Source organism: Dreissena polymorpha, chromosome 7 (genome assembly GCF_020536995.1).
Source record: "Dreissena polymorpha isolate Duluth1 chromosome 7, UMN_Dpol_1.0, whole genome shotgun sequence".
In the NCBI taxonomy this organism is placed as follows: Eukaryota; Metazoa; Mollusca; class Bivalvia; order Myida; family Dreissenidae; genus Dreissena; species Dreissena polymorpha.
The window spans coordinates 56,918,383-56,933,858 of NC_068361.1; the positions used below are offsets into that span (position 1 = coordinate 56,918,383).

A 15,476-nucleotide genomic window follows, 5' to 3' on the forward strand; every position below is an offset into this window, starting at 1 on the left:
GGTAAGTCAAGTTGCTCGCATCCGTCGGTCGTAGAAGGCAGTTGCTTCTCGTCACAGTTCCCGGTGTGCAGAGACCGCCGCCCACACACAAGCGCACCCACACCGCGCCGACCAGACCCCGACGGTATAGATAACAATATCCCCTATGTCATCACCCATTTACGACGGCCTTCTTAAATAGATTGGAGTTGTTGGTTGACACTCCGCGGTGTTGCGCTTCCTTGACGAATGTTCTGTTTGACGACTCCGAGTCAGGCCTGGGATTGTTCTAGCTTGACCAGATTTTTTAGCGTAGCTGTTCAACCCAGCTTTTCACTTTAAATGACTTTCACATAACGCCAGGAGACCCGAATTAAAACACTTCATTAACTATTGACTGATTTGAGAATAATCACCCAGAACGTTGGCAGCACCACCACGTCTTTGTAGTATGGGATATAACCTTGTTCAGTGTATGGAGATGCGGACCTACATTTTTGTCCTGTTACAATTTCGGATTACAGGTAAATTCCATCCCCAAGACTTTCAGGGTCAGAGCTGGGTCCGTAAATTGTCAGGCGAAGACGGAATGTACTATGAATTAACGCCTTATATTGATAACGCAACCTTACTTTCAATATATCAAATAACACGATTTTTACGGAAAGAAATTAATGAAAACCTATCGGTAAATGCCATTTGTCTTTACTGTGAGGCAAAACTATCGAAATAGTATAATGTCCATGATAGACTGGAAATCGCTTAATTATCTAGCCACACATGTGTGACGTATGCAAGCAAAAATAGGCTACCGACTTTTGCCAGTTTGCTATACATAGCACAATGTGACTTCAATTTTCTATCGCAAATGATCGAGGTTTGATAGTCCGTTTGCAAGATACAATGAGATGCGTCATGCGAAAATAGGCCTTATGCATAATGCTGACAGAGTAGCTCCAGCCCATCCTACGTATCCGCGCTGTTTTGTCAGGATATGTATATTGAATAGGCTACTCAGGAAATACCTCAAAACTCTGCGTGCAAGTGAATATGCAATGCGACCAATTTTCGCATGACGCTGATGTAACAGAGTTTTTGAGTACGTGGAAAGAAAACTGCATTTTACTAAGATATCAACATACCATATGGTTCGATGACGAAGAAATAAATTCATAATAAACCATGTGAAGACGCGTATGATGTGATATTATGTAGAACAACTTGTATATACGAACACAATTATGTGGTTTTTTGTTTAGAAAAGCCAATTTTCGGAAAACTGAAACTAGAATGTTCCCTCTGTATGTATTGAGCATAAATCAATTAATCAGTTTTCCTTCCAAGACGTAAGTTTATTTATATATAACGAAATAAAAAGCTGGGTGTCAATTTTTAGTTTCGATACTAAAAAATGCACGCTCGCGTTTTTTAAAAAGGTGTTACAGTAATGTTTAACCATTAATTATCAATATGGCTGTGTCCATGCTTGGTGCACATGCTTGATGACGTTAAATATCCCCTTTTTTCTTCCCTGATTTTTTGAAAACGCGAGAGTCGACATGCGATACTATTACATCGATATTTGAACAGTACAAATATCGCGTGTCGCGCAAAATATCGAGTATCGCTTCGTGTGTCGTTTGTCGCGGTCTGAAATTAGACCGCGATACACGATATTCGGATAATATGGGCGAATAATAAAATATCGTTTATCGCTTCGTGTGTCGCGCAAAATATCGTGTGTCGCTTAGTGTTTCGTGTATTTTGCGCGATACTCAGTGACACACGATATTTTGCGCGATACACGAAGCGACACACGATATTATGCGCGATTCAAGATGCGACACGCGATATTTACCACGATATATCGCCTTTTGGGCTACCTACACAAGGGCGATATTTCGTGTTACATTCTCGAGCGTCGCTTCGTGTATCGCGCATAATATCGTGTGTCGCTTCGTGTGTTGCGCAAAATATCGTGTATCGCTTCGTGTGTCGTGTGTCGCCCTTGATGAAAAAAGGGACGATTATAGATGGCACTATCCGGATTCCGTAGAAAAGCGATGTGAACAAATTATATATATGCATATAGTCTATTGCGCTGATCTGAATTGTGACACTTAAATCTTTATCAAACTTTGGGAAATCTCCTAGCTAGAAAAGCTGAACTACAAGTGAATGTAATATGTCATAAAAGCACGTTGCTTTTGTTGAATTGATTGTCTTACATTCCATACATATTTCGGTCATTGCCTTCTCGTCAAACGTATATATAAACATAAACACGAACGGTATGTTATAATTGACACCGGTATTGTTATTCGCGTCGCATGTATAATTTAAACAAAATAGTTATTACATTATAAGAACGCAAATTATATTCTACAGTAATAATAAAATAAAATAAACAAACTGTGCAAAATTATGTTCGGTTCTACTATGTGTGTTACAGATATTCTTATTACTTATTTTAAACGCGTAATTTACACAACTATGAATTCTTGTTACTGTAAAAGTATGCTTTCTTAACTGGTATTCGTTGATCAAACGCAATAAACTTTCATTCCCAAATGGCAGATATTTAGCAAGTTTCGATTGGCGTTCCAGTTTCCCGCAATATAAATAATCCCGAGAAAGTTATGTTCACAGTAAGCTTCGTTAGCCAAGACGAAAATAGTACAGTGCAAGAATGACATGTGTTGAAAGTTCGATCAGTTGCTGCATTTGACATTTAATCGAAAAACAAAAAAACCCAAAGTTTGTTTTGATTATATAATAATGTCATGACGTCACTATGGTATAAACCTTGGCATGGCGTCATTTTGAATAATCACATAGTGACTGCGTTATACAGTTTTCATAAATAAAGAAGACGAGCGCAAATTTTCGATGATGACGGTGACGATAGAGACGACCATCATGATGGTGATGATAGAGGTGACGATGACAATGTTGAAAGTTCATTTGTTGTATGACGATGATTTATATGACTATATTGTTGAAGTTTATATATATTACAATAATAAAGAAGATGATACAGATTACGATGGTTAAGAAGACGATAGACATTACGATGGTGATGAAGACGATAGAAATGAAAATGTTGATGAAGATGATAGAGATGACGAGAATGATGTAGATGATAGAGATGAGGATGGTAATGAAGATGATAGAGATGAGGATTAGAATGATGATGAAATAGATAACGATGGTGATGTAGATGATAGAGATGACGATGGTGATGAAGATGATAGAGATGATAATGGTGATGATGATGATATAGATGCCAATAACGAGGATAAAGATGATAGAGATAAGGATGATGATGATGTTGAAAGAGATGACGACGGAGATGAAGAATATACAGATGACGATGTTGATGAAGATGATAGGAATGACTATGATAATGATGAATATTATAGTGATGATGATGAGGATGAAGCTGATAGAGATTACGATGGCGATGAAGATTATAGAGATGAGGATGGTGATGGGGATGGGGATGAAAATGTTAGGGATGAGAATGAGGATGGCGATGATATAGATGACGATGATTATGAAGATGATAGAGATGAGGATGATGATGAATATAATAGAGATGACGATAGTGATGAAGATGATAGAAGTAACTATGGTGATGATGATGATAGAGATGAGGATGGTGTTAAGAGTATTGAAATTGAGATGAAAATAGTAATGGTAACGAATTCGATGACACAATTGAAAATGGTGAAATTGATGAAAATCGATATATTGGCTGGAATCGAAAAAAACAATAAAGTCGATGGTGGTACGAAACAACTAGTGATAGCTGTCTTTTATTTTGCATTGGACACTATTAACATACTTTGATATATTTTAGATACTTGTTTTGTTTGAAATTACACTTTCTTCCTTTTTTGATGCACATGCTTGATGACGTTTTTGTTAAATTACATTATAGAAACATATATGTTTTATACCTTAGATAAATATACTGTTGTTGGTATGTGTTTCTGTGATAATTACTATGTCATATTTATTGAGGTATAAGAGAACCGCCCTTTTTTGGAAAGCTGTGAATCGCCAACTTACCAAATCTAGATATTAATATTTATATGCTACGTATCCGTTTTGATCGACTGACCACTTTTTTTCGTACACATACACCAATAAGAAATATCATAGGAAACAATCAAGTGCACATTTACACTTTTGATCATACGCATCAGGGCCCTACGCAGGAATATTTTGACTGACCGGTTGGGTACGGGATGGACTGTCGCCCGTTTTTGTTTTAATTTGGCACTTTTCAATATGAATTTTAATGCTTAAAAACTTATTTTGTGATATATATTTATGGAATATAACAAGTAAATCAGCACCTTTCTAAAATCTTAAGCTTTAAACATTGGTGTGGAATTCGCAACAATGTTTAAGCTTTAGAATTCATAAATGTATGATGTTTTGTGATGAAGGAAAGCAAACTTTGACGATCAAATACCTGTATAAAGAAATGTTTCTTAAAGTATGACTTAAATATAACAATAATAGCATTTTCTCTAGGAATTCAAACCTCCTCTTAAGTTTTAAAGTCAATTCCTTATAAAATGTTTATCATCTGCTACACATTTTAACTTTCACCATCATCAACACAGATGAACAATCACACTCGTCTACAACTCCGACATATGACTGGATTTAGAAATGTTGATTTTTTGCGAAGCTATGGGCCTTGACCTTATTTTTTTAATATATACCGTTTTCTGGAGTGTTTTTTTTATGGAACTCTTTCAGAAATTGAGCTGGTTTTGATTCCCCCGGTAGGGTGGCATAAAGCAGTCGAATAATCCGCTCGTGTGTCCATCCGACATTTCATTTTCCAGACTTTTCTCAAAACGCTTTAAGATATTGACCTTTTATTTGGTGTGTGAGTCTACCTACATGACTTACAGATTGAGTATGAATTCGATTCGGTCGATTGTTTTTTGGCGAAGTGATGGGCCTTGAACTTCAACAAATGAACTTACGGATTATCTATATCTCACTTCGAACATTATTTGTTTTACGACCTCCTGTATCAGTTGTTGCCATTAGCTGCTTCTCTTTCCTTGGCCAATCAAAAGACGTGTTACATCAACCATGGATAGATGAAGCATGCAGGCCCACACGGGTTAATTGACTGAACGGCGTTGTGTGTAGAAGGCAATAAGAAAACATTTCCTATGGGCGTATCTCCGCTGGCAAGCGCTAATCCCCTTTTTTACCCGGGACAATAAAACACATCTGCTCTTTTGTATTGAAGGAATGTGTACTGTGGGCCCTTATGCGAGAACAATTTGCAGTAGGCCCATATTTGAAAAACTCCTAACTCGACAGCCAGCGGGGGAGGGGCGGACCCCAGGGCCCATGGCCTGGGTACGGGCCTGTTATTAAATAATATATGTTTACAGTCAAGTAAAAGAAATACCACTTACGAATAAGAAAACTACGGTAGCATGGACATAAAATCCGGTGTAAAATTTTCCAAATATGCACGTGCAACTCTTCACGTGTGAAATTGCATGGAAACATTATATTGACTCATTCATTAGCGGCGTCGCTCACGAACATCGTTATGAGGATTAGTACATTTATTTCTGAAATATATAATGCATTTTGTTGCAGTGGTTAATATATTTTAGTTCATTCGTTTAACAATAAAACAATATATTCATGAATTCTTATTCATACAAATTATTTTTTATTTAATAATTATATTTATATTTTATTATTCTTCACACAAACCTTTACACATGCTACAGCGACCCGTCTTCTAAAAAATTATGTCTTTTCGTCTGTAAGGATTAGTTAATTGTTGTTCCTATTCCAAATTAGCAAATACTTTATTTTCCTTTCGGACAAACGCAATTAGAGAGAATATAATATAATTTCGTTTATGGATAATCTTCAATCGATATTGATATAAAAAAGGATAACTTTGCTTGTAAATATTCGTAATGATATGTTTAAAATACAAACATCGAATATCAAGTACGATTATTGTGCGTCGTATAATACATTTTATTATAATTATTATTATTATTATTATTATTATTATTATTATTATATGAAATGTTCATTTGTGCGTAATTCATTCGAATCAAATTGGTTAGCATGCACGTTAATGATATTCAAAATTAAATAGATGCGTTGGACTTATAGAATTATGTGAGCACCGAATGAAAAACTTATTGTGTCAAATAGCACTCACACCATTATTACTATTTTGTGTGGAACATGGATTATGTCTATTCGAAATTTAATAAAAATATGTCTTAAGTACTGTAACAACGGTAATAACATTGTCGATGTAAAACTTTTCACAGTGGTCCAGGTTGTTATGCTTTATTGACCAATCTCTTCCACAACAGTTACATGACATTCATATGTGTATGTGTATGTGAGAGCAAGGAACGACAACTCTGCATGGAGATTGTTTATTGATATGTACCAGTGTCGATCATTATTTCGACGCTCGTGAATTTGGAAACGTAGTAAGCATGCGCAGTGTCAATTTGTTAACAGTTGTAGCACTCTTATTATCATCTAGACGGTATCGATGAACACAATTAATACCGTAATGCAATCCTTGTGAAAACTTGGTGTGGCCGTGTCTATGGTAGGTGTTTCCTGCCATTACTTCCGGCGAGTAGGTGGGTTTTAGTGAGGTGGGGGAGACTATGACAACATGCTAGAAGGACATACATAACCACTGAAACGCAGCGAGTCTTTTAAACACGACAGAGCGACACAGAACACGCGATAAAAGGGCACCTTTAGAATTTTCATCTCTAATTATAACGCTCATATTTTTGCATTTAAATGCAACACAGCAGAATGACATAATAAACCCGCCGATATTAAAATGATGACATGTGTCGTCATTTTATTTTAAAGATATGAAAAAGTATGACAAACAAGCTCGCCAATTTAGACCGTTGTATGTGTCGCCCTGTCGAATTACGGTTTTTACTTAACTTTATGGCGATAATTGTTTGCAAAAAATTATATACTTCCAATTTTGAGCGTTCTAACTGACTTTCCAGCCCGCAAACATTTTATGATACCAATGTAAATATTTATATATCATTCAATCTACGATGTTTAGCACATTTCTTATGGTATTTCATGTTTGTGTGTAAATATTGCATACATGTATGCTGTTGCTCGTGCTTCTAAATGAATAAAATAGAATGATGCGAGGATTATATTGTGTAAACTAACTTGATCTAAAGTTCTTTGTCTGATATTGATCTAAAGTTCTTTGTCTGATATCAATTAATGTTCATTTATGCTCGCTACTATATTGTGACAATTTTAATTTGTTAAATGCACTATGCGTAGATTATTTTAAAATAAAATAAAAAAATATGTTCAAACACGTTACTTTTGTTTATTAATTTTTTTTTAATACAAAACATGTTTGTTTTTTTGCCATAGCCTTCATCAGCAGTATCAATGTAAACAGAAATATAGGAAGTGACTTCAACTTCATACATAAACGTTGCGTCGTTTGGCGGAAAAAATATATAACACATTATATTAAACACATAATTACATTACAATATACAATGATGGATCAGTCTTGATACACAAGACTATAAGTAAAAAGACATTGTAATGGCAAACATGAAATGTGCAGTTGAATTATGCATATGTTCTATATGTCAAAAAGCAGTTTATTATTTAGACCGTTAGAAATCATAGTTTTTAATTTTATGTATCCAAAATGTTTCTTTGCATAAACGGTCTAGATTGTTTTCAACAACATAAACGGTACAAAAGAGAAATCAGATAATGTGCAATCAATGTGCATTTCACAAAACTGTTACTTAAATTCTTAGTCGTGTATAGGCCAAAATATGCTTAAAGGGACTGTCCAACAGATTAAAACGTCGTTCGACGCGAATCGATATTTTGGGAAACTACGAGGATTGCTTATATAGCTAAAAAATATCGCCGCATTTGACGCGCATTTGACGTGAGCGTGGATGGTCGAGTGGTAAAGTCGGGAAACATTTTACTCCAAGCTTCCATGACTCTAGGGGTCAGTGGTTCGAGCCCTGTGGAGGTTAACGTTTTTTCTTCTTTTTTTAAATTGTATTCTTATTTTTTACTGGAGATTTTTAGTTCAAGTGTTTAAATTTATCAATATAAAGCATTTAAAGCAGTTAATGACAAGCTTTAATACATGCCAAAATCTGTTGGACGGCCCCTTTAAATGAATGTAGGGATTTAACATTAAATTATTGTACCGTGTTTTTGTTTTACATCCTCAATCATCATACAGACGTCAATCATCTATTTAAATTATTCACGTATACATGTATGTGGGACGACTGCGTGGTAAAAATAATAAAAAAATATAACATTTATTCTGCGAAACCGGTTTTGGGTGAATTGTCTCCAACTGTGGATTGAAGAATTTCAAGCGTGATACATCGACTATCTCCAAAATATTCCGTACAAGTTATTTATATTTTGAAAACGTAAGGATACTCAGAAGTAGATGTCTATTAATCTTACACTCTCGGAAAAGGAAGTGGGAGGAGTCTATTTTCAAACAGTAACTGTTTTTCATTTTTTGCATAAATATATAATTTCCTGTAATAAAGTAATCATATATTTCATTAAAAAAAACAATCCAGCATTCCACATGCAATGTCATTCGCATGTTCTACAAAAGATGATTGTAGTTTTCATGTTTAACACAGAATTAAAAAACGTATGCAATGTCCAACAGTTAGACGATACAATTTTAACATGAAGTAACCATTGACCCGAGTCATAGTCATGTGATGTAAATAAAGCTGCTGCTAATGAAGTGTTTGTACCTTCAAGAAAGAAGCCAAGCGAATTTCTCATTCAAACTATGTATATTATACATGCATCTCATTCATTCCTCACTTGTAACCCAAGGGAAGCTGGTGTATTGAAACCTCGCCTTCAGAGGGGGTTATAACGTGATCGTCGCCCATGCAGAGAAAGGTAGTTTTCGCCGTTTTATATCATGTATTACATATATTTATTGCTTTTAATGCCGCTCATTTTCCAGCAATATAAGCAAGACAGACATTTGCGTTAATTTAGTATTAATATTTGCTCCATATCTCGACTTTACTCGCTACAAAATTTCGTAGCAAGACCACAAAATAACAGCTTCCGGTTAGAAAATGCGAAGCGATAAAGTGGAGGTAAAACGCGAATATTTATATGAAATACGCGCTAAGCACTTTCTTACTGTGAAAACACCAGCCGACGTGACTGTAGATTGCTGCACGCTCGTTTTTGAGGTTTGAGCATTTGCAAACCTGAGGCACAAATGTAAGCTCAGTTTAATAATTGCGTTTGATTATCTAATTAAAGTTAATGAGTTTGATATTTATAGATATTAAAATATTGTTGCACTAGTGGCAAACATGTACCAAAATCACGAAAGGCCAATTGTACACATTTAGTATGTTATCGATGTCACGAAAAACTATAATATTTCACGCATTTCGGATATCAGCGTTCATAAAGCTTATTCTACATTCGTAATTCATAAAAACGATTTATACGCTGTTTCGTTTTCAGTAAAAGAAAAGCATAAATGTTTATGACAATGTTTCTTAATACTTCTATTAAAACTGAACTGTTACTATGTATGCCCATTCTGGGCTACCATACATAATTACAGATAAGATATAATGTGAACTAGATTCATGGCTATACACGGTTTACCTATCTTGCAATGAAAAGATCCCGAACATCCGTGGAATTTGTGGATTATGTCTCCTTCTATTTGCAATAGGTTATCAGTACGCATGCGCTAAACTCATAGCATATCTCTCTTCCGGTGTGTTAATTTCATTTGGATTGAATTTTGGTGCGTATTTTCTAGTCTTTGTCCGGATATTTGTTATATAATCATGCTTATAGCATGACTTAAAAAACGAAGTATTTGAATTGATTGATATGATAGTTGGGTTTAATACATAAAATCCGTGCTTCAACTGCTGTTTTGGTAAATTGCTTAATGTACGGAAGATATTTAGTGAAGTGTTTGCTGATTAGCAAAGGCTTGTTGACATAATGAGATAAATATTTTTTTTAAAGATACAAAGTACATTGGTGACACATTGTGAGGTACTTTCCACGACTACGTTACACAAAAAACCAACACATATCAAAGCATATTGTCCATCGAACTTCCCCTTCAAGTTGATTGCCAAGAAAATACAATATTTTCCGATTTACGTTGCGTGTTGAGCACTCGTAAATGAATACTCGTAAATGTAACTACTTACAGCGTTTACATTAATATTTTTTAAATGCATTATTTCAGCGTAAAATGCGGCTGCTTCTTGCTATAGCTGCGCTTGTTTCGAGCAGGTATATACGCGGCTGTTTTATACATATTATGTAGTTTCGTGTTGAAATGTGTATTGCCTGTGTTAAGAAAAGAAATGTAGCACATTATATGGTTTTTATTAGTCGAAATCAGTTCTTAATTTGTAGCGTTTGTATAATTTGATTTAAATCACAAATTTCAGCCTAGCTGCTCAAACAACTACAACAACAGTTTCAAGCGCTACTGACAGTGGTCTTCACATGTAAGTCAAGGTCAAAATGAATATCGACCTGCACTGGCCTTTAAATATATTTTCCTTTGTGTCGAGAAATAACGATGTTTACCAAATCCTGACACCTTATGGTGTCCCATTCGATAGTAACGTGTTAGCTCTGATATTCTTTAGTAAAACCCGTGTTTGCCCAAGTCAACGTTTTTCAATGGAATAATGATCGCAAAAAAATACACAATAAACACGCACAACCGATTCTATTTTACTTTTTTGGGACCGCTGCCTAAAACGTGACTAAATAAGTATTTGGCCTCGGCTAAAAGAATTTAAATAATAGATGTCAGTTACTCCGTACAGTCAGTCAGTTTACTGTTAGACATAATTTGTAAAATCTGTGCGAAGATGGATTACAAATTCTGCCCTTAAGAAACATCAAAGCCAAGAGGTTAAACATCTTTGTTAAACAATGTTTATTTAGATCATGCCCCTGGTTTGAACATAAATTGCCCACGACCTTGGAGTATCTTGTTTGTCGTTCCTAATTGGCCCGAGTACTGCACATGCTAATCTGGGATGACCATTTACGCATTAAGCCCAGTATTCCCAGAACAATACGACTATTTTTTTATCTCAGTCCCGGTCTGCCGAGCGGTGGGGACCTGAACAGGATTGTCCGCGAGAGTTTCAAGAACGTCGACAGCGATCATGACGGCTTCATCGAGCGCTACGAGTTCGATACCCTAGTCATAGTGGCCGATACCGATAGTGAGAGTCGCTTTAACCCATTTATGCCTAGATGACTCTCCCATCCTTCTAAATTGGATCAATTTATTTCCAAAATTAGGGATTTCTAGTATATTTATTTCTATATTTAGAATATTTCTTTCAGAAATTCCTTTAAGCAAAAAGCGCAGACCAAGATGAGACGCCTCATCATGCGGCGTCTCATTATGGTCTACGCTGTTTGCCTAGGCCTTTTTTCTAGACGCTAGGCAAAAATGAGTTAAAGAGGTTTTGTTAATTTGAATTCCTTTGAGTCCTCAATGCCTAGTTAAGATTTTTTACAGTCCAGTTTTTTTTAATAAATTGTAATTGTCAAAGTTAACAGTATACTTACCGAAATAAGTAAGTAATACAACGAGCTCACATGGCGAATGGTATATTAACATTTGAAATTATATTTTCATTTAAATGTATGCTCGGTTTTTGACAGATAGTATTAGTTTTATCTTAACACAATAGTGTACATGCCTACAAGTTGAAAGTGACCATCTAAATCGTTTTTTAAATGCTTGAAAACCATAACACTCGGTATTCTTTCGAACGGAATCTGGATAGGGCCATCTATAATCTCGCCCTTCTTTCATCAAGGGCGACACACGACACACGAAGCGATACACGATATTTTGCGCGACACACGAAGCGATGCGCGATTGTTTGTGCAATACACGAAGCGACGCGCGAAAATGTACCATGACATATCGTCCTAGTGTAGGTAGCCCAAAAGGCGATATATCGTGGTAAATATCGCTTGTCGCTTCTTGTATCGCGCAAAATATCGTGTGTCGGTTCGTGTATCGCGCGAAATATCGTGTGTCGCTTCGATATTTTGCGCGATACACGAGGCGACACGCGATATTTATACTGTTCAAATATCGCTGTAATCATATCGCCTGTCGACTCTCGCGTTTTAAAAAAATCAGTGGAGACAAAAAGGAGATATTTTTACGTCATCAAGCATTTGCATCTTTTATTAATGTGTCGAGGGCAGCCATATTGATAATCATTCGTTTAAAGTTACTGTTCCGCCCTTTTAAAAAAAACACGAGAGTCAACAGGCGATATTATTGCAGTGATATTTGAACAGTACAAATATCGCGTGTCGCGTATCGATGAAAGAATGGCGAGAGTACAGATGGCACTATCCGGATTCCGTACTTTCGAGCCTTGTACTATACTGTTTTTAATTATACATGTTCAAGGGATACAACTCGTTTTTGTCAATCGGACTCGCAATCACGAATTATGTCTGTAATGTGCATTTAAATAATAGTTACAAAGTACACATGTATATTAAAGGTATTAATGTCAACCACCAGAACACTAAGTTTATAGTAATTGTTTTATAGAAATAGAGGCCAAATAAGCATATTCTTAAAACATATTACTTGCTCCATGGACTTCGTCTACATATCAGTCATTTTGACAAGTTTTATTGTATTGTTTAATCGATTAACATTTACGGTATCTTATGGTTCTGGGCTTTCAGTTTAGTATAGAGACGAATAATTCTCTGTGTACCATACAATAAAGTATGTTTATTGAGCGTTAATCAACAACAAATTGATCAGATGTTCGTCGGCTTTGTCGCGCCTAAAATTCGTAAAATGAAATAAGCGTATATTAATATTTTGTTGGCGCCTGCATAATCCATTTTACCCCGGATTTGATTTTTTTTTAATAGAGTTGATGTTGTTTTGTAATCTTTCTGGCTAAGACCACATATTTTACGACAAAGGCTGTTTATTCCTCGTTAAACAGTTAATAGCTCAAAAAAGCAGTACTTAATATTAGTAAGCCGATATTTTATTGCGTTTACCCGAAATATTCCACAAATAACAACACACAAGGGTTAAGCCTGCGCTTTGCGCTCGCCTCTGATTATATCGAAAATGAAATAAACGTGTTCTTATTTCGCTCACTAGATCCAATGTTTTGGTGACAAACTGATAAATTAGTGGTGGCCTTATGTAGTAAATTGAATTGGATGTTATCATCATTGAGTCCGCGAGGTTAAAATGTTATATGTTTTATTTCGTTGATGGTTATTGAGACGCGTCATGCAAAAATGGGTCTTACGTCATATGCCTGTAAAGCCGATCAGTCGGGTTAGGAGCTACCCTGCCCGCTAATGGGGAGACGAAACCTTGCGTGACTTGCTGACTGCGAGATTCGTTACCATACTGCATGTATGCCTACGGCATAAAACCCATTGTCTAATGACGCGGGTCAATTTTCAAACTTGAAAGAGGATGCTGAATTTGGTGTCTGGTTTTAGACGACGGCTGCATGTCACTTGAAGAGTATAAGGGCTTTTCCGCCGGCACACCGGAAATAGCGACCCGGATATACCATCATTTTGACCCCACCAACACCGATTGCATAACCGTAGACAAGGTCGCCGGGCAGTTCGACTTGATGGACACCGACAGTGAGTGATGGAATGAAAACATGCAACATTTAAATAACATTCAAGTAACACATAAAATGTCACGTTTGACCCTAATGTGTTTAACCTCATCGCCCTGTTTGCGGTAGAAAGCATCGTCGTAATTGCACAAAAAAAATCTATAGTATATATTGGTTATGTAAAGTCGGGTATTTACTTTAAATTATACACTGTGCCTCGTCCATTTGTGTCAAAAGGTTTTACTATATGAGTCGTGTTCTGAGAAAACTGGGCATAATGCATGTGCGTAAAGTGTCGTCCCAGATTAGCCTATGCAGTCCGCATAGGCTTATCAGGGACGACACTTTCCGCCTTAACTGGATTTTCGTGTAGAAGAGACTTCCTTTAAACGAAAAATACCATAAAAGCGGAGAGTGTCATCCCTGGTTAGCCTGTGAGGACTGCGCAGGCTACTCTGGAATGACACTTTACGCACATACATTAAGCCCCGTTTTCTCAGAACGCGTCTCATATATATCCCATATGTTATTGTATTTACAAACGTACACTTATCTGTTGATGTTTTGATGTAAAGAATGGTTTTCAAATCGGTATCTTATTTAAACGAATGTCTTATCTTTCCCCGTCAGCTGATCGCAAAGTGAGTCCGAGGGAGTTTGAAGCATACTACCTTAACGTAAGTGCCTTGTCATTTCCTCAAATGTAGTCATTCTATTAACCCATTTATGCCTAGTGGACTCTCCCATCCTTCTAAATTGGATCAATTTATTTCCAAAATAAGGGATTTCTAGTATACTTATTTCTATATTTAAAATATTTCTTACAGAAATTTCTTTAAGCAAACAGCGCAGACCCTGATGAGACGCCGCATGATGCGGCGTCTCATCTGGGTCGACGCTGTTTGCCAAGGCCTTTTTTCTAGACGCTAGGCATAAATGGGTTAAATGCCAAGTGGTTTTTCTTACGCGAATTTCGTGATAACAGTTAAAACATGTTCCTACTAGGGTCAAAGTGTTGTAGTAAGTGTTTATATTAAGTATATACTGAAACAAGATGCTTTATTTTGAGATTTCTATTTTAAAAACGATTAATAGAACAAACTTTACTATGTATATACACCATTGTTACAGGCTTCACAAATCATTAGACGATGCAAAAAAAATCGCTTCGTGTATTTGTAAATAAAATAATATATTGTTAGTTTGTGTGTGTGTGTGTGTGTGTGCATGCTTTGAAGTTTCAGATAATACAAAATCACAAATAAATGAGAGATCTTGCAAAATCGTTGTACTCATGCACGAACATATTACTTGTAATGAATTTCTACAATAAATTCCTGTAACTAATGCAATACATATCAAACACATTTATGACTTTGTAAAACACGTTTGGTGTTATTTACAGCTCCTACAAGAACTGTTCGCGATCGATGTTACCTTAAATCCCGCAGTCGTTAACCCCGTGGGCTGATATGGGGACCCCCGGGATAGGAACATGGAGGGGACATGGTAAAGGCGGAAAACTCGCTCTTCCAAAAATATATGCCGACTGTCCTTTTACTTTATTGAATTGTTAATGTGCCGATTTTTTAAGGAAAATAAATAGTTTTTGCAATATTCATACAAGTATTCATAACGCTCTTAGTGTTTTGACCCTTGTATTGATGGGTTGCGAACATCCCATTGTCATTTTTTGGTGCAGGTAAGTTATTGTAAATCATG

General features: G+C 36.0%; 2 protein-coding genes across 2 annotated transcripts; both read left to right on the forward strand.

Moving 5' to 3' along the window:
• Positions 1-1,449: 1,449 nt before the first annotated feature.
• Positions 1,450-6,653, forward strand: LOC127839727 (prostatic spermine-binding protein-like). Its single transcript, XM_052368112.1, has 3 exons — positions 1,450-1,468; positions 3,263-3,678; positions 6,624-6,653. Exons 1-3 carry the CDS (start codon positions 1,450-1,452, stop codon positions 6,651-6,653), a joined length of 465 nt encoding a protein of 154 aa, XP_052224072.1.
• Positions 6,654-9,749: 3,096 nt separating this feature from the next.
• On the forward strand, positions 9,750-15,371 carry LOC127838582 (uncharacterized). Its single transcript, XM_052366409.1, has 7 exons — positions 9,750-9,868; positions 10,328-10,374; positions 10,536-10,595; positions 11,200-11,330; positions 13,624-13,776; positions 14,385-14,431; positions 15,160-15,371. The coding sequence occupies exons 2-7, from the start codon at positions 10,334-10,336 to the stop codon at positions 15,223-15,225; spliced, it is 498 nt and encodes a 165-aa protein (XP_052222369.1). The 5' UTR covers positions 9,750-9,868; positions 10,328-10,333; the 3' UTR covers positions 15,226-15,371.
• Positions 15,372-15,476: the final 105 nt, after the last annotated feature.